Source organism: Tetranychus urticae, chromosome 2, assembly GCF_039701765.1.
Source record: "Tetranychus urticae isolate SD_2017Ah chromosome 2, NJAU_TeUrti_SD_1.0, whole genome shotgun sequence".
Taxonomy (NCBI): Eukaryota; Metazoa; Arthropoda; class Arachnida; order Trombidiformes; family Tetranychidae; genus Tetranychus; species Tetranychus urticae.
Genome location: NC_142959.1, coordinates 9,416,413 through 9,434,683, shown reverse-complemented (window position 1 = coordinate 9,434,683; position 18,271 = coordinate 9,416,413). Strand labels below are relative to the sequence as shown.

The window sequence follows — 18,271 nt, the reverse complement described above, 5'->3', positions numbered from 1 at the left end:
AAAAAATGGCAAAATAAGCAAACTCTTTTAAATAAGGTTTAATGGAAATTTTAATCCGTTTGTAAAGCGTCAATACAAAGGTACATTTTTGTCAATAGCAATCATCAAATTGCTAACCAACTGTTACAAGGATAAAAATTGATACATGTGGGTAAAAATAAACAGTTGATCAATTGATCAAACAGTTTGGGTATTGCTTTGTATTCCCACAGTATGGTTTGTGCTAATGATGAGCTTGTAGCTTGATTTTGATCACTTTAGTTGCGAAGAAGGATTGTTTTTTTAAATTATCAAGACAATCAAGTGATTTAGTGGTGATTGTCCAAGTATCACAGATAAGACGTCATTATTTTGGCAATTACAATTGTATATGAAGAAAGGAGGAAAGGAAAAATGTTGAAAATTTGATGACATGGAATCACCAATAATTGTCATGTAATTGCATTGTTTTTGTTCAACTATATATTTTTACAATTTGTTTAAATATAGATACTTTTAATCTATCTCATTACTGGGCATCGATTTTTAAATGCACAATTATCGTTATTAGTCAAAAAATTATTTAATTGAATAAAACTCAATCCAATAATTGTTTAGATGTTTACTATTTTTCATCAATTATAAGTTGATTGAGGAAAAATAAAGTCATCTACTAATAATCGGAATGCTAAGGTTTAATGTAAGGTTCAAGTATAAAAGGGTTTTTGATAATTGTAAAGGTAGTTTGATGATTAATAATGATACCGATGATGATGAATATCAATGATCATTAATAGACAACTTTATAATGCAAAAAATTAATCTGTGGTTGAAGCTGATCTCATGAAAGATGTAAACTCTCGTTCTGGTAAAGATTTTCGTTTCCTGAGTTTGCTGAAAAATTTAATTCCTTTGCTGGATCCCTTCTTTTTTAATGGAGTTTCACTTCCTGAAGAGTAACCCTTTTCCTCCAAATTATTAGTACTAGATGAGTGATCACTTTGACTTGATAGTCCGGCTTGATCGGTGCATCTTTGGTTAACTGTAGGCGATGCCGCAACATTAACATCAGAGGTTTGTGTTAACATTTTACAACTGTAATCACCATTAGCCAGGCAATCATCTTCATTGCTGAAACTGGTGAAGTTACGGTGCTTTAAAAATAAACCAATCATTTGCCCATTGCTGGCTGATGATGTCATTAATGGATTATCATGATTGCCGGTATAAACACTTTCCTTTCTCTTTCTTTCTCCACCGAGTCCAGTTCGTCCTCTTGATAGCTCCATATATTGACTATTTTCAGGAATAGTTGGGCTGTAATGAACCAGAAAAAAAACAAAATATTAATAAAAAGTAAAGCTATCAGATATCAGATATAATGAATATAAACTATTATTGGCAAACTTTCCTTGATTAACCTATTGTCGTAAATGAAGTATATTAGTTATTGATTTCATTGAAATCATTGCATAAGATATTGTGAAAGGAATGATATTGAATGATCAAGGCTAATCAAGTTAATAGTTTTGTTAAATGATTAACTGACATCTAGCTTCTAATTAGGATTAGACTTGAAAGATTGAGGGTTAAGGTAAGATTGCGATAAATTAGGGACAATTAGAGTCAAAGATAATTTACCAATCACCAAGAACGAAACACGGTCTGGAGATTTGTCTCGATTCCTCATCTTCACCATTATTGCTATCACCAGATGAATGAGCTTCATCTCCGTTTACTTGAGCTGAACCATTTGCTGTCTGAAATTGAAAAATAAAAGATAAAAATTGAGTTAAAATCATTTTAATCAATAAAAAGATAAACTCGAAACACTTTCAAAATATCTCCACAGATCGAGATAAGAACAATTAGTTAATTATCGATTAATAATTAAGTTAAAGAGAAAAATGGATTTAATGATGAAAAATAGATAAATAAAGCTGGAAGAGTTCAACAAAAAATCCAGACGTTAATGAATCGAAGCAATAATTAACACAAAATGCTGGCAAGTCGATAAGCTGTAAACATCCAAATTTTACATTCTATTTTTATCCTTTCATGAATATAAGGCCAATTGTTTCTCATTATGTACAGTGAACTACTAAATTCATTCAAAACGATTTGAATTGTCGCTTGAATTTGTCTCCATTCAAAAGCTTATTACCAAGTTTAACTTGGCCCGTTAATAAAAAATAAGAAACTAAATTAAAATATGTTTCAACTGAACCCAAAATACATGAGATGAGAAAGAACCAGAGATTTTTCCGTTTCCTCTCACAAAATTTCCAGCAAAATAGTCTCTCTGAATCTTGTGATTACCAAAAGCTTTTCTGACTGAAACACATGATAAAAGATCTTCGATCACACCATTTAATCAAACTTTGACAGTTCATTTTCAAACCGTACTTCATTTTAGGTATTAAATTGTCTCTAATTGCATAGTTATCCCTATAAAACACAGATAAATGGTATATTTGTTGAAGTCTTCAAGTATTTTCAGCTTGGTAAATGTTTGAGTGAAAAAAATCATTAAGATAATGAATCTGTATTGAGTCATCAAATAGTGATCAATTTAAGGTACAATTTGTATTCAATTAACTTTTAGAATGTTTGATCAGAGTGAAAATAAAGTTAATTGTGTGAGATATTTTTGTTAGATTATCATAAATTGAAAATAGATTGAGAAAAATCGGAAATATCTGCTTTTAGATGGTTAATGGTTGATGATGGAAAAGCAAAAATTTATAGAAAACTGTTTAGAGAAAAAAATGAACGAATCTATTTCACTGATCAGATCTAACCATGTATTCTTGAGCATCCGTTTCATGATTGAAGCTTATTAAGATAACAATCAGAGAATCATCAATAGTTCAGTATAATAACTGTTAGACTGTAATCAAGTTAGTCTTTTTATCCTTGAAAACATTTGGCAGCCAAAGCACAATCTGAAGACAAAAAAAACTAAAGTAACTGAACATTTTTCAGATTTCTGTGAAATCAATTGAAAAGCCAATGATATTTAAATAAATAACAAATCTATCGGAATACTTTAGGTCATGGAAATAGTTTAACAAAAAATATAAAAAAACGCATAACAGTGAAAACAGACTTGAAATGTGAAATTTTCAAGCTATCAATCGTCACCATGATTGATGGTAAATTAAGCCTTGTCATGAGTGTTTATCAATTGAAACACTGTGAATTTGCATGGAAAAATTATAAGAAAAAAAATACCCAAAATAAAATTAAAAAACAAAATGTGGGTAAAATTGGGATGTTGGACGGATTTGTGGTGATGCTGGATTTGATGTGTTGAGATTTTAGGATGACATTATTTGATAATTGGAAGTGTCCATGTTATGGATTTGGTTTTGCTTTTGTTTCAATATGATTGAGCCCATTGAGCGATTGAAACTAGAAAAATGTAAATCACTTTTCACCTTACTTTAAATGCTATCAAAAATAGATTACATTTGAGATAATTAACTGAAACTGTTCTCATTCTTTCCTCTTTCAGAGATATTTTCAATCGCTGTTATTTTCAGTTGATAAATTGGTCCTAACTTGATTTCGTTGGTGCAATAAGGTTGTTACTTGGCTCGATAATGAGGTCGAAGATGCGACATCTGCTTTAAAGCTTCTCCGATTTAATTGTGAACCTAAATTGAAAAAGAAGAAGAAAAGTAAATTAGTAAATCATCAATAAAAAAATCAATTCCATTTTTACGATAAGACAACCAAATTGAAGCCAAACCATTTCAACAGTTATAAGTTGCGTTAAATTTTTGATTAATGAAAACATAAAATGAACAGTTAATAGTAATTGATCAACAGAATAAAGGAGAAGCAATTAAAGTTAATTGCTGTGAGATCATTAATTGATCGATTATGGTTAATTAACTGAGCAAATTGATTGTTAACAAGTGAATGCAAAAAAAATTATACAAAGAGGACTGCAAATGTAAATCAAAATACAAAATAATTGATCAACTAATTTCATTCAATTATATTATGTATTTCATATTATTCAATTGATAATTGATGGTCAAATGAATTGGCCATTGAATTTAATTGTATTTCAGTTTAGTGTAAATTAAATACAATTAGAGTTGAATGGAAAATTGCAATTTGAAACAAAGTGGCACCATTGTTTTAAATCATTAATTCATCTTTGATTAACTGTTATCATTTGATTCACTTTTGATCTCACCATGAGCTTACTGATTGATCAATAAATTTAGTATCAAAGCTGTCATTACAATTATGTTTACTTTGTTAGTAGGATTGATTAACAATTTAATTTGTTGACTTTTTTATTGATTGCCCTTGAGTAAAGTGATGTTATTTTATTTATGTGTTCAATTCATTACATTTCCATCATCTTTATTTTTTCCCTGGAAAGGATTTTTGCTCATTGATTCAATGGCAATTATTTCATGCTTAATGTAAATCAGTGAATTATGTAGTGACATTGATATATCAATGGTGAACCTAAAAAAAGGGGTTTCATGTAATACAATCCTAAATGTATTAATGAGAATCAAAGGTAGCTCGGAAATGATTAACTAGATTGTTGTGAACAAAAAAAATTACACTATTAGGTAGCCTTGAAAAGGATGCTTGACAACTGAGGGTAATAATGAAAAAACCTGAATAAATATGATAATACATTTAGGTAATAGAGAAAAACAACAAAATTTTGGCAATTGTCAATGTTAATGAGGATAAAAACATAAAAACAAAACATTTTCAATTTAGGTTTAACAATTAATGCTCATAATGTCAGAAAAGTGTAAAGTTTGAGGCATTTTGGTAGTGCAACGGGTTTAAAGTATCAATGATGTTTTTGTAAGGTGATGGGAATTATGGTGGTGATGATGATGTTCATGATAAGTTGATATTATAATGTTGTTGAGAAAATTGGAAAGAATGGAAAGAATGGAAGGGGAAAAGAAGAAAGAAAGGAAAGAGATGAACGTTGATTGTGACTTGGTTGTTGGCTCAGTAAACTTGGTCTACATGCCAACAAGATTTTAGGGCAACAGATAAAAATGTCATGTAAAGTAAAACAAAAATGTTGACTTGACATTATACTTTTTGCGATTCTTGGTAAATGGTTGGTACAAAGGTGTGAGTGAGATCAATAGGGTTGAGAAATGATTGGGCAGATGGGCATGCAGTTTGGTGAACATGCTTCAACCCTTACAAAACTGAAGGCACTGACAAAATTTGTGAGAAAATTTTAAAATCTTGTAATAATGGCAGGGCATCAAGATGAACATTGGTTGTCTCCAATCACACGGGAATCTTATTAAATGTTGATGCTTACTTTTAGTTAATTCATAATCATTTTCAGTCTCTTGCATAGCATTGTCACTATTGTTTCGGGTTAAACTGGGCCCTTCTGTTGGGCTGGTTGGACTTGGGTAACAGGAATATAATTCAGCCTGAATGTAAAGGAGACCACGATTATCGACGATAGGAAAGCCACATAACTCTTCAATTTGTTGCCATCTGTGAAGACGTTCTCTAAGATCTCTGGTCACTTCCTCTAGTGCTGCTTTAGCCACATGAATTCGGTTATCGACATCATCTATTGAAGATCCATGAGCAACTTTGAAAGATCCTAAAAAGCTTGATCGCTTCTTTTTCAGTTTCTCACACTATGATAAAGAAAATAAATGAGAATAGGAAAGAGTGGATTAACAAAGGTGTAATTTTTCTCGAATGCAAAATGCAAATTAACAATTAGTAATTGGATAATAATGATAATTACTCGTTAGACAGTTGAACTTGAAGTTGCAACAGATTCATGCAATAAAACCAGAATGAAATATTTCAAGACATTATGAAAGTAAAAATAGAATCGATGTTTTTCAATAAATATGTTTAGGAGATGTAAATAAAATGATTGTTCAAGTGACTAGTTCAACCTCAAAAGGAGTTAAGTGGCCAAGACTGAATTGTCAAAAGGTAAATGCTATGTGAAAATACTTACACCTTCTCTAGCTGCTTGTAATTGACTTTCAGCTGTTTGTCTCTTGACATTGTAATGACGGAGTTCAAGTTCATGAGTATATTGTAGCCACAATTGAAGTTTATGAGGTGGAGCCCATGACTTAGTTTTTAATGCTGTCTCTGCTCTGGCTAATTGTTCTTTAGTCTTTCTTAACTCTTCAGATAATTCCTGAGCACGGCTTATGTCACCTAAATTGGTTAAAGATCCTTCTCTCAATGGTAGAAGATTACTTCGATTATCACTATTAAGAATTTCTTGTAGATGAGCTTTTTCCATGGTGACGATTCGTTGTTCTTCTTTGGCTTCATCCAATTTTTTCTGAAGCTCTTGTAATTGCTCTTCAGCTTTCTGCAACGAGTCCATGTCTTTCAACATTTTTTGCAAATGCTTACGAGAATATCGATTGGTAATCACAGCATGCCAAAGACCGCCGATGGCTATTATACAACTTATCACGAGAATAATATCTTTCAAATAATTGTGCATCTTAGGAGGGCCAAAAAGAACGACATCCATAGCTTTTAACGAAATTTTTTGCCGATGAATTGGATCTTTAATCCCTAAAGCACTGATGAACTGATGATTTGTTAGTCTAGGAAGTGTAGTACCATCAACTTTATTGTTTAAAAATATATCCACATATTGGGGCAACTCCAATGATGTACTCAACCAGTCTAAGGTTTCATCAACAGTCCAATTATGGACCTCTGAAATCTTCCATGATTTCCACAGCTCATCTACGGAAATGTGTTTATCATTTCCATGAAAATTACGATGACGATCATTTGCATTTTCATAATGAAGCTCATCTCTGAGAAATTCATCACTCTCGGTTATGTCGACATTACCATTGGCATCGTCATCTAACTGATTATGGAGCCATTTAATGGCTTCAAATCCTGATTTGTCGTCACAAAAGTCTAATTCCTCGCACCTCCAATCTAAATCCTTGGAAGAGTTAAATTGAGATTTTGTGGAGTTTTCACCATGAGATTCACTCAAAAATAGAACTCCTACTCCAAACAGAATCAGTATTTTGTTCATCTTCACATTAAAAAAACTGAAAAATGTTTAAGTTAACACTTTTGGTTAAAAAACTAAGGAAGAGGAAAAACCATTGTAAGGGAAATAATTCTACTTTTCCAATTCTGATTTCCAACTCAATTCAATAAAAAATCACAAACAGGGGAGATTGAGAATCCAAGATTCGGATCTTTTATCGCAAAAGGAAGTATCAGATCCATTTTAAACAGCCTTTGAATCAGCTCACTTCTTGATTTAAGACACAGCTTAAGCTGATAAAGGTAATTGTGTTTAATTTAACTAATTACGATTTATTTAGTTCCAATTTCATTGAATTTTATCAGGCTAATTAGTTTAACTTAAGTCTGGGTTGATCAATTCAGATGAGATCAAATCATTGACAAAAGCCGGTGTCTTTAGCTTAACGAGCTGTGACTTTGACTGAGAAAAAATAAGCTGAGTCTTGTATCCTTACCAACAGCATTTGTTGAACAAATGCATGGTTAAACATTTTATAATTGAGTTTTGTTTTGTTTGATTTGTCTCGTTTGATTAGATTACTTATTCATCGATATTTGTTTTAATTTAAAATGTTCAAATTACGATCTGTAACTGGTTCACTCGTGAAGACTGTGAATTTCCGAAACTTGATTTCAACTGAACCAAGCAGCTTATTGTTTACTAGGTTGGTGAATTGTAAATCGCTAAATCACTTTTCAACGGATTCATCGTTATCTAAACAACCTAACGTTTCTAAAAACAAACGGAACAAGGAAACTTTATTCATAGACTCGAATGTCCAAAGAATTTTACAAAAGATCACTGGGTACAATGAAGAAAGAATTTTCTCCAACAAACCAGTCTCGGGTTATAAACCTCCTAAATATTTATTTCTAACAGATGAAGAGCTTGAAATTGTAAGATTTTCTTTTTGTTATTACATTTTAAACTCATCAAATTTCTCGTTTTAATCAACGTTATTTCTCGTTTTTAGACACATAAGCGAGCTCTTGAGGAGGGTAAAAAAAATTTACAAATGCCACCTGTGATGGAACCATGGGAAGATAAAGATTATATTCTGGCTAATGAACCAGAATTTAGCAATTTCGACTATTGTAATCTAGTAATTACTGATTTATCCCAAGGTTTTACTGATAGAGTAAGTTTTTGAAAAATTGTTATCTTAAAGTATTAACAATTTTCTTTGATCATTTTAGAGCAGATTAATTGCCGTTAGAGAGCCCAATGGCATCCTTAGAAGAGCAAGATGGGATGAAAGATATCGAATGAATCAAACTTATTTTCCAGTTCCGGGAAGACAAGTGACTATTCCGAAGATGTTTGAACCTGAGCATTTGGAGGTTTGTATTTTAATCAATGAGCTAATAAGTCTCAGATTGAATTTCTCAAATTAATATTTTATCATTTTTTATTATATTTTCTTCTAAATTTTCTTAGCCCGTTTTAAATAGATTTGACTATTTGTTCGTTTTGGATCGAGCTTGTATACAGTTTGAACCAGATGATCCGCGATACATAGAAATTGTTACAAAAACTTATGACCACATCAATGCCAACAAAAAATTCAACCTTTTACGAAGTACAAGACACTTTGGACCTATGGCGTTTCATCTAGCATTTGAAGGAAAAATTGATGCCTTATTGCAAGATATGATAAAACGAGAATTATTGGATGATGCTGCCAGTTTAATTCAACTTTACTACATTATCAATCCTAATGAGAAGCGTAAACCAGTCGATTTTTCAGCAGCTAATAATATCGAGATTATTAAGGTATGTTCTTTCATCTAATGTCTTTCTGAAAAGGTTAGTAATATTTTTTTTATTTCAGATCTATCTTTCGACGGAATGCAAAGAAAGGTACCTAGTCGAAACTGCTCTTAGAACTTACCAAGAAATCATGGCTGCCAGAGAGGATCAACCCAGGATGTCAGGACATGGATAAATTTTTGGATAATCGAATCAATTGCAGTACTGTACTAATCAGATCATATTGTAGTACTTTATTGCTTGTAAATTTTTTTGTATTAATAGCTTCGTATAGTAATTGGATGGTTCTCATTTTTGACGTTCTATTCAATTATTTAATGATTAAAGACAATAGTTTTATCTAATTACAAATTTACTGTTGCATCAATTACAGAAAATTGTCACTTTGAACCATAAATATTATGTACTCTTTTTATTCTCCAGTTCCTTTTGCTGAGCATAATATTCAAGCAGCACTCTTTCATTTTTAATCTTTAGAAACCTATTTCCAGCATAGGAAGTGCCGAAAAAGGCTAAACCGATCAGCGCCATTGTAGCTATTGAGTAATGAACACGAAATTTGTTGCGATAGAAAGTTATCGTATTGCGCCTGGAAGAGAACGAAACAAATTGATTTTCAGTTACCAGACAAATCTCAATGGTGACCAATAAATTTATTCACCTCTTAAACATTTGTTTAGAGGCTAAGCGTGTGAGTTGGTTTGAATACTTACGATACAAAATCAGGAATTTCTTGTTGAGTTGGATAAACTTTGTACATGGTCAAGATACGCTTGTCCCACCTTGTTGGTCGAGTCTTATTAGCAATGTTGAAAATTTGAGGTTCGTCTTTAGACATTTTGATTAGAACAATAGATCAAAAATTCAATCAAAATAAACAAACTGACAAAAGGTAACCTGAATGCCTTTTAATGAAAAAGGTAAACAAATTTAGATAAGGGACTGTATACTAATGATGAAACATTTCATCATTTTTTGTGGAACTGGTTTTAAGCCAAATATTTCATCAGTATAATATTTAACTGATTGCTAAGATTACTGACTAGCAAACTTGTGATTCCTTTATGCAAATCCAATAAAAGAAAGCTTGCAGGTAAAATATCCTCATATATTCGTTCAATTCCCGTTCTAATTTGAATGAGCTTTCCTTTCTCAATGTCAAAGAAATGCATGTACTATGTTACCATAGTGACATAGGCAAACATTTATCCACATGGATGAAGTCAATCAAAGATGTTGTTTAAATTTCAAAGAAAGTTTTTCGACTTGAACTTTCGGAATTTGAGTAGATTTAGCGACTTACCAAATTCTGTTGACATCACTTTTCCCAATGGGTAAGCAATTGTCCTTGTTTCAAATTTATCTTTAGATGTTAATAATTGTATTTACTCTTCAGGAATCGCATGTCAATTGAATGTGGTCGTCTGGCCAGATTTTCTGATGGATCTACTGTGGCCACTATTGGTGAAACAAATGTTCTTGTTGCTGCAGTTAGTAAAACAAAACCATCACCATCAAGCATGATACCTTTGACAGTTGATTATCGTCAAAAGGCTTCTTCAGTGGGTAAAATTCCAAGTAACTTTCTGAGGCGAGAGGTTGGAGCAACAGAGAAAGAAATACTTACTGGAAGACTAATTGATAGATCCATAAGACCATTATTTCCAGCAGGTTACTTTTACGAAACTCAGTTGTTTTGTAATCTTCTTTCATCTGATGGTATCAATGATCCTGATGTTGCTGCTATCAATGCAGCATCAGCAGCTCTCACGCTTTCCGATATACCTTGGACCGGTCCAATAGGAGCCGTTAGAGTTACTTTCTCTGAAAATAGTGATATAATTATCAATCCTACTCGTTTTGAAATTGAAGAACATGATTTCAATATGATAGTTAGCAGCAATGAAGCTGAACGGATCCTGATGATAGAGGGCTATGCAAATGGCATTGGAAAACACAATGATTTATTAAGAGCTTTAAAGGCTGCGATATCTGCTAATCAAAAGATTATAAAAGGTATCAAAAAGTTGACCGAAAACTTCCCTATCCAAAAAAGAAAAGTTGAAAAATATTACGAGCCTTCAAAAGATCACATCGAAGCCGCTCAATTGTAGGTATAAACTTGGTGATTTTTTTCAATTATAATTTAAGAAATATAATTTATTAATGATTTTGTTTTATCTTTCCAGGTTAGCTTCGGTGAGAGCAAAAGAAATTTTAACTAACTATACCCTCGATAAGATGAGCAGAGATAGCGAGTTAAAAGAAGTGTATAAAGATGTGATGGAAAAATTGAAAGAAAATTTTCCAGATGAGGATCCTACGATTCTGAACATAGCCTATAGTAAAATGATGAAATCTTTGATTGAATCAGTTACCCTCGAGACTGAAAAAAGAATTGATGGCCGTAAATTTTCAGATTTACGGGATATTAGCTGTTCAACCAATTTGTACAAAACTCTTCATGGATCTGCTATATTCCAACGAGGTCAAACTCAAGTTCTTTGTACTTTAGCATTAGACTCATTGAAATCAACATTCAAAGCCGATCCAGTTACTGTAATGACTGGAGGATTAAAAGAGAAGAACTTTATGCTTCACTATGATTTCCCTTCATTTGCGACCAACGAAACAGGAAGAGTAGGAGTTTTTGGACGACGGGAAGTTGGTCATGGAGCGTTAGCTGAAAAAGCTCTACGGCCATCTATGCCATCTGATTTTCCATTCACAACAAGGCTTAACTGTGAAGTGCTCGAATCCAATGGATCATCATCAATGGCCAGTGTATGTGCTGGTAGTTTAGCCCTTATGGATGGAGGAGTACCAGTTTCGCATGCTACTGCCGGTGTAGCTATGGGTTTATTGCATTACAACGAAGATCAAGAAAAAACAGAATCATCAAAAGCCAGTGTTAAAGAGAAGTTCGTTGTTCTAACAGATATCTTAGGAATTGAAGACTATTTTGGTGAAATGGATTTCAAAATAGCCGGGAACAAAATAGGTTTTACAGCTTTACAATTAGATGTCAAATTATCAACTGGTCTTCCAATTAGTGTGGTTCAAGACGCTCTTTCTCAAGCTCATCAAGCTAAAAAGAAGATCTTGTCCATTATGAATAATGTCATTTCAAAGCCCAATGCGGAAAGTAGAGAAAATTGGCCGGTAACAGAAATAGTTGAAATTCCTCCTCATCGACGATCAAGATTATTTGGTTTTGGTGCAACAGCTCTGCGTAAATTGACTATTGATTATGGAGTTGAACTGACCCAGGATGATTCTGATCAAAATAAATTAATTTTATTCGCCCCTGATAAAGGATCGCTCTCTGCTGCCAAAAAAGTAATTGGTGAACTTATAGAGATGGATGATTATGAAAAGAATCTTGAATTTAAAGGAATTTATACTGCTAAAGTTGTTGATATAATTGATTCTGGTGTTAAAGTTGTACTTTTCCCAGGAATGGACCCAGTTTTTATACCAAATCGAGAATTAGATCAAAAGCAAATCAAACATCCATCAGCTATGGGATTACAAGTGGGATCAGAGTTTAAAGTTAAATACTTTGGTCGCGATCCATCGTCTGGTTTTATGAGACTTTCACGACGTGTTCTTCAAGCATTAGATCCAATCGGTGGTAACTACCTAAAAAATACCGACCAAAGCTAACCTTTATTTTTATTTCACTATGAAAAATTAGTTTCCGCTTACCTTTTTCAGTGCCAATAGATAAATATTTCTAATAAAAACCATCCGAAACCTTTGAAAAAAGCAAACCAACGTAAGTCACTGTTGATATTATTAATATAATGCGGAAACAATTTATTTTGTAAAAGAAATTTACTCTTTTGATGTACAAACCGATGCAGGTTGGATATTTTAGTTTATTAATCATTCAATTAGAATTTATTGTACCGAATTTTTGTTTATCAATACAGACGAAAAATAGACTTTATTAGAATTATATTCATTGTCTTTGTTACATTTAAACCAAACATTGATTTACAAATATAAATTGATTTTAAGATTTTAAGGCATATTACGTTGTGAAATATTACTGCAAGACAATTAAAACTAGAAAACCAAATCGTAAGGAAGTTTATGATGTTGATAAAATGTGAATAGTTCTTATGGTTGAACATCTTGGTCTTTTTATCACAAGCTTGTTGTTTCAATGTTGGCAAATTGTTCAACTCACAATCAGCCAGCCAAAACTTGTGATTTTTTGTTTAATGGAAGCGTAGTTCTAACTCTTACAACTCTTGTTAGTGCAGCGGTTCCTGATTCACCACAATGGATACCTTTAAGGTGAAGGCCATTAATCCCTTCATTTCTTAATTCAGGTCTTGCAAAATCTATGGCACAGAAGTTCCTATTCCACGTGTTCGTGATGAAAAATCATGGAAACGAGTTTCAGCCTTTTTTAAGCCTTTCAACACTTCTTCCCCAGTATCTTTGATCGACTCGAGTAGATTTATCTTTTGATAACCTTAATTAGTTTTTCAAGGAAAACTAATTTCGATGGATCTCCAAGCCAAGTATTAATTATTCGAAAATCTTGATCTGGTCAAAGATATCTTATGTAGAAACAATCACCAACATTTTCCGACTGGATGTAACTATATCTAGTGGATTGTCAAGTTCCTAATGCTCATGATTATCCCTTGATTATCTCCTCGCGCCGATTGAATTGGTTCAATGAGTCAAGCATCTAGACGACCTTTTTTTATTGAATCTCTCGATCAAATCTTGGATTTCTTCCAAGTATGAATGGTAGTCACTTATGTAAACAGCAAGTGTTATTCATTGAGCAAAAATGTAAAATCGGTGAAAATAAGTTTATCAGATAACTAAATCAAAGGGATTGCGGGGAAATTAGTTAATCTACAGACATCATCTGATAATCAACTGTAATTTGATATGAAAGTAAACCACTGAGAATAATGCATATTGCGTTAAAAATAATTACTGGAAGACAATCAATAACTGGCAAACATATCCTTGATGAAGTTTACAACTAGAAGATTATGATGTTGATATAAAATGATAATTTCAAAACATTTTAAATTAGTACGCGGAAATACGTTTGATTACAATAGTAGTTGAGATGCTTGATCACATAGAGACAACTGGAAGTAGAATTGATCCTCGAAATAGTAATAAACCAGAGGAAATACAAATATCACCGAAAATGATGGTAATAAGCAAGTTAACAGTTAACTTAAAGGTTTAACTTTAGCATTTAGTTGAAAATATAAATTGTATAAATGTTGCTCAACATAGTTGTACAAAAAATTGATTACTCGGATATGGTCAATTGTTCAAATCGAAGAAACAAATGATGCAAAAAGTCAGACAAGTGAGACGAAAAATACTTTACAAAGAATAGATCTGGGGATTAGCATAAAAACCAGAAAAAAACGATCTAATAACTGAATCAATATGAGAATAGATTCCTCTTTATATTGTAATTCAATCAGGTTGTTTGTTGTTTAATCATTTGATTAGTTATTTAGCTAGACCAAATTCTCTAGCATCATCTTCGGTATTATCACCATAAACCCAGAGAACCAATCGCTTCTTTTTGGCCACTTCTTGAGCACTTTTATATTCCGATAAACTTTTGTTGAATTTTGTATCTTTCCTTCTTTCTCTAATATTTTTGACCATGAAATATCCTTGTTTAACTAAATTCACGCAAGCATTTTGTTTACTTTCAACATCAATTAGACTGACCATGTCAATTGGATTACCATTCAATGTTTCAGCATATTCTTTCTTTAGATAAAACTCTTTACCAATAATAGTTGTTTCAAATGCTCCTTTAGCATCAGCCAATGCTTCACTATCATTAGCAGGTAAAGTCATAAAGGCAAGACCATACAATATAGCAGCAGCTGGAAAATTGTTGATTGAATAATCTGCTGATGGTAAAGGTGCCAAATTTTCTTGTGATACCACTTCACTGTTACCATAATCAATGAAAAATATATCTGCAGTTTTAGCATTTACGTTAAGCTTTTCGATTTTTCCTCTGTACCATCGACCATCAGAATATTTAGCTGATACAATTTCACCTTTCTTAAAGTTATAAGAAAATGGTGTTGGTGGGTTTTTCTTTAATTCTTCTTGCATTGAATCTAATAATTTCTCTAATTTTTCTCCTTGTTTTATGTGTTGAGCATAAAATCCAGTCAAATCTCCATTCACTTCCACAGGAACAACTTTATCCAATTTACTGTAATCTTCTTGTTGTCCTTCTTTCTTTGACTTTTTCTTACTTTCTACGCCGTTTTTATTTTCCGTTGTTTTTTCTGTTGTTCCTCCTCCTGGTGATGTTGATGTTGTTCCCGTTGTTGAAGATGTTGTTGCATTTCCTTCTTTTTCTCCTGTTTCACCATCTTCAGTTTCATCAACATTATCATCAGAAACATTATCTTCATTGTCTTCGTCTTCATCATCTTCTTCTTCTAAAAAAGCAAAGGAAAAGAAAAGTTAAAAAGAGAAAGGAAATACATTTAAAAAATCAAATAACATACCTTCTGGTACCCAATCAGCCCATAAACCAATTTTTTCTTTCTTTGCTTCTTCTTCAGCCCGAATCATTTCAGCATCACGAGCATCTCGAATTGATGCCAATCCTTTTTCAATTAATGTTAATGATAAATTTTTCCAATGTCCTGGTTCAGTCTCATAATACACATAACCAATGTAATTTCCAACTTTATCCATGTTCTCAATTGAACACTGAATATCTCGTTGATGTACCAAACTTTTTACCAATTCAAATCCAGCTTGACCATATTTACTGTCGTTTGGCTTATCTGCATTTATACCTCCAATGATTAAATTAATTAAACAATTCTCTTTTGGTATAAATACTTTTATACGAGATGCTGAAAACACATGCTCTACTAAACCATCTTTTCTAGGTCCACCTTGGCCACTTTTTATTAAGAAAGGCATAAATCCTTTAGCTTTACTAACATCAAACGATAAATCCACAACTTTTTTTCCTTGTGCTTCTTTGCCATGTATACCTTTCTTTGCCTTTTCAGCCTTTATTTCACTGTCCAATAAAACATCATAATTTGATGCTTTCCTCTCCTCATCAGCTCGATATTTAACAACACTTGCTAAACCACGAGAAACAAGAGCTTCACCAATATTTACACCTCCAAGCATAACAGTTGCACAAGTTTTTTCTGGAAAATTTTCATTCTTAGGTTGAACATAATCAACGATAACTTTAACATTTTTTCCAATCAACTTTTTTCTCAAAAATTCACGAGCTTCAAACATATATGGTGTATCATATAAAGCTCGTACCTTTTGATCAGGTGCAATATCAGCTCGTCTAGGAGGTGGACGAATAGATGCTAAAAATACTTTCTTCACTTGACCATCCTTATTTGAAATTATATTCAATGCATCACCATTTATAATTTCAATAACTTTACCATCAAATGAAGTCTTTCCAGCACCTTCAACACCATTTTCACCGGCACCACCACTTTTACCATCAACACCACCCTTGTAATCTTTCCAAATTCGTACTTTTCGTGCTTTTGCGTCAGCCACTGCTGCTCTATATTGAGCTGGATCAGGAGTCAATTTTAATGTTACATCAATAATTGTACCATAACCTTCCTTCAATAATGCTATAGCAATGTTATTAGCGTTATCACGTCCACCAAAAACTGATCCAAATAATATTGGATTATCACCAGTTCTCTGTAATGATTCAATTTTAACCAAAACATCTCGTTGAAGGATTCTACTTTCAACAAAAAATTTACTTTCTTCCGCTAATTGGGAATCATTTCGACATTTTATTCCAGATAATCTCAATGTTATCATTTGCCATTCATGTTTTTCTTTATTGACCAATAATGAAATTCTCATTTGATCAGCACTTTGGATATATTCCACTATAGCATTCTCCTTGAAAGTTTTATTTTTTAAACTTTCAGCTGTATCTTGACTTAATTCTTGGTGAACAATTCTCCTTTTAAAGCTTTTCTTTTCACCAACTGGAGCCCATTTTCCTTTTTTACCTTCTTTTGCAGCTTCTTCCAATTCAATCATACGCTTGTAAATTGGTGACTCTTCATTTTGACGACGTTTAATTACTTCAGCTAATCCTTCGTCTATCAACTTTTCATTAATAGATTGTTCATCATTGTCAAGATAAATTAGTCCACAATCTCGTGATCCACCTGGTCCAATTGGTACTGAATATAATTTTTTGAAAATAATTTCTTTACCAACTAAACGTTTACGTAAAAATTCTCTTGCCTCAAAGGCACCAATATCCTCAGGTATTTCTTCCTTATTTCCACTTTTTCTACCCATCTTCGGTGCAATAATCCAGCTTAATCCAACTTGGATTTCTTCAGGAGCAGCTCCACGTGGCTTGTCTCTAATAATAATAGAGTCACCAGAAAGTACCTAAAATTCAAAATTGTTACAATATTTATTAGTATTCATTTTAATTAAATATTTTATAATGTAAAAATTTCAAAAATATTCATGCAAAGAAAAAGAAAAAGTGGGTAAACCGGTGAATTAATATGGTAAGGAACCGGCAGCTGTTAAGCTGTATAACAAACCCACGTCGTCAATTATATCATCTAGATATGTTTAACCAGTCATTCAATAATCAATTAATCTTACCTGTTTAACAATTCTTCTTATCGCAGGAGTTTCAGTCATCTTGATATTTGTTTATAACAATATATTTATTAAATTAAAGATATTTCCAAATAATCACAAATATATAGCAAAAAGGAAGACAAGTTAACAATAACCACACTTTTAGAGTAAAATGATGATGATGATGCTGCTGCTGCTGATGTGATGCTCTTGCTGTTGCTGATGATGATGTTGTGACTGATAGTGATTTTCCTTTTCTTGGTTTATTCCTTATAATTCAGGATGTGGCAAAAATTATCCAATTCTGTAGAATAAAAAAGATAATTGTTACAAATTTCACAAAATTATATGCAATATAAATGAAATGAAATGTTTAAAGAATCAAAAAAACGTTGCAATCCGGCTGTTAAGAAGGAATAACAATGTTGCTGATGAAGAGAGGTAAAGATAAAAACTATGGTGAATAGGAAAAAGAGAGCAACTTTTAAATGGGAAAATATAACAAATATTGTGCTATATCATATAAACTTCGGTATCACTTAACATTTAACGATATTAACTGATTTACTCACCTTTATTATATTTAAAAATAAATGGATGATGATCCAGAAAAATGGTTAACTTTAAAAAAGTGTCTTGTTTCTCAACAGTTTTAAAATGAACACACATTCAGGTTTTGCTTTTAAAAGTCACTCGCTTTCAACATTCACACACACATTGAAAACATATGCACATCAAGAATGGGATAATGGGATTAGCAGTTGTTGTTAACGAGTTAAAGTGGAGAGTTTTAAAAGATTTAATAAA

At 32.2% G+C, this 18,271-nt stretch overlaps 5 protein-coding genes across 8 annotated transcripts; 2 read left to right on the top strand and 3 right to left on the bottom strand.

Moving 5' to 3' along the window:
• Positions 1-32: 32 nt before the first annotated feature.
• Positions 33-7,154, bottom strand: LOC107359605 (stromal interaction molecule homolog). Its single transcript, XM_015926113.3, has 5 exons — positions 5,978-7,154; positions 5,309-5,642; positions 3,544-3,638; positions 1,621-1,739; positions 33-1,296 (listed from the first exon to the last, which is right to left on the bottom strand). Exons 1-5 carry the CDS (start codon positions 7,040-7,042, stop codon positions 798-800), a joined length of 2,112 nt encoding a protein of 703 aa, XP_015781599.1. The 5' UTR covers positions 7,043-7,154; the 3' UTR covers positions 33-797.
• Positions 7,155-7,505: 351 nt separating this feature from the next.
• mRpS22 (mitochondrial ribosomal protein S22) lies at positions 7,506-9,163 on the top strand. The gene is made up of 5 exons (XM_015926114.3): positions 7,506-7,938; positions 8,016-8,180; positions 8,239-8,382; positions 8,480-8,815; positions 8,874-9,163. The coding sequence occupies exons 1-5, from the start codon at positions 7,612-7,614 to the stop codon at positions 8,985-8,987; spliced, it is 1,086 nt and encodes a 361-aa protein (XP_015781600.1). The 5' UTR covers positions 7,506-7,611; the 3' UTR covers positions 8,988-9,163.
• Positions 9,104-9,713, bottom strand: LOC107359607 (uncharacterized). Its single transcript, XM_089267880.1, has 2 exons — positions 9,526-9,713; positions 9,104-9,401 (listed from the first exon to the last, which is right to left on the bottom strand). The coding sequence occupies exons 1-2, from the start codon at positions 9,648-9,650 to the stop codon at positions 9,212-9,214; spliced, it is 315 nt and encodes a 104-aa protein (XP_089124006.1). The 5' UTR covers positions 9,651-9,713; the 3' UTR covers positions 9,104-9,211.
• A 315-nt stretch (positions 9,714-10,028) lies between these two features.
• PNPase (polyribonucleotide nucleotidyltransferase 1) lies at positions 10,029-12,842 on the top strand. The gene is made up of 3 exons (XM_015926112.3): positions 10,029-10,146; positions 10,209-10,922; positions 11,002-12,842. Exons 1-3 carry the CDS (start codon positions 10,046-10,048, stop codon positions 12,476-12,478), a joined length of 2,292 nt encoding a protein of 763 aa, XP_015781598.1. The 5' UTR covers positions 10,029-10,045; the 3' UTR covers positions 12,479-12,842.
• A 1,188-nt stretch (positions 12,843-14,030) lies between these two features.
• Positions 14,031-18,163, bottom strand: LOC107359602 (staphylococcal nuclease domain-containing protein 1). 4 transcript variants are annotated; one of them, XM_089267877.1, is made up of 4 exons: positions 18,037-18,163; positions 17,486-17,768; positions 15,349-17,260; positions 14,031-15,279 (listed from the first exon to the last, which is right to left on the bottom strand). In XM_089267877.1, exons 2-4 carry the CDS (start codon positions 17,522-17,524, stop codon positions 14,318-14,320), a joined length of 2,913 nt encoding a protein of 970 aa, XP_089124003.1. In that variant the 5' UTR covers positions 17,525-17,768; positions 18,037-18,163; the 3' UTR covers positions 14,031-14,317. The 4 variants fall into 4 exon arrangements, with proteins under 4 accessions (XP_089124003.1, XP_089124004.1, XP_015781597.3 ...); XM_089267878.1 differs by having other exon boundaries at positions 14,031-15,276; XM_015926111.3 differs by lacking the exon at positions 18,037-18,163 and having other exon boundaries at positions 17,486-17,877.
• Between the last annotated feature and the right edge of the window lie 108 nt (positions 18,164-18,271).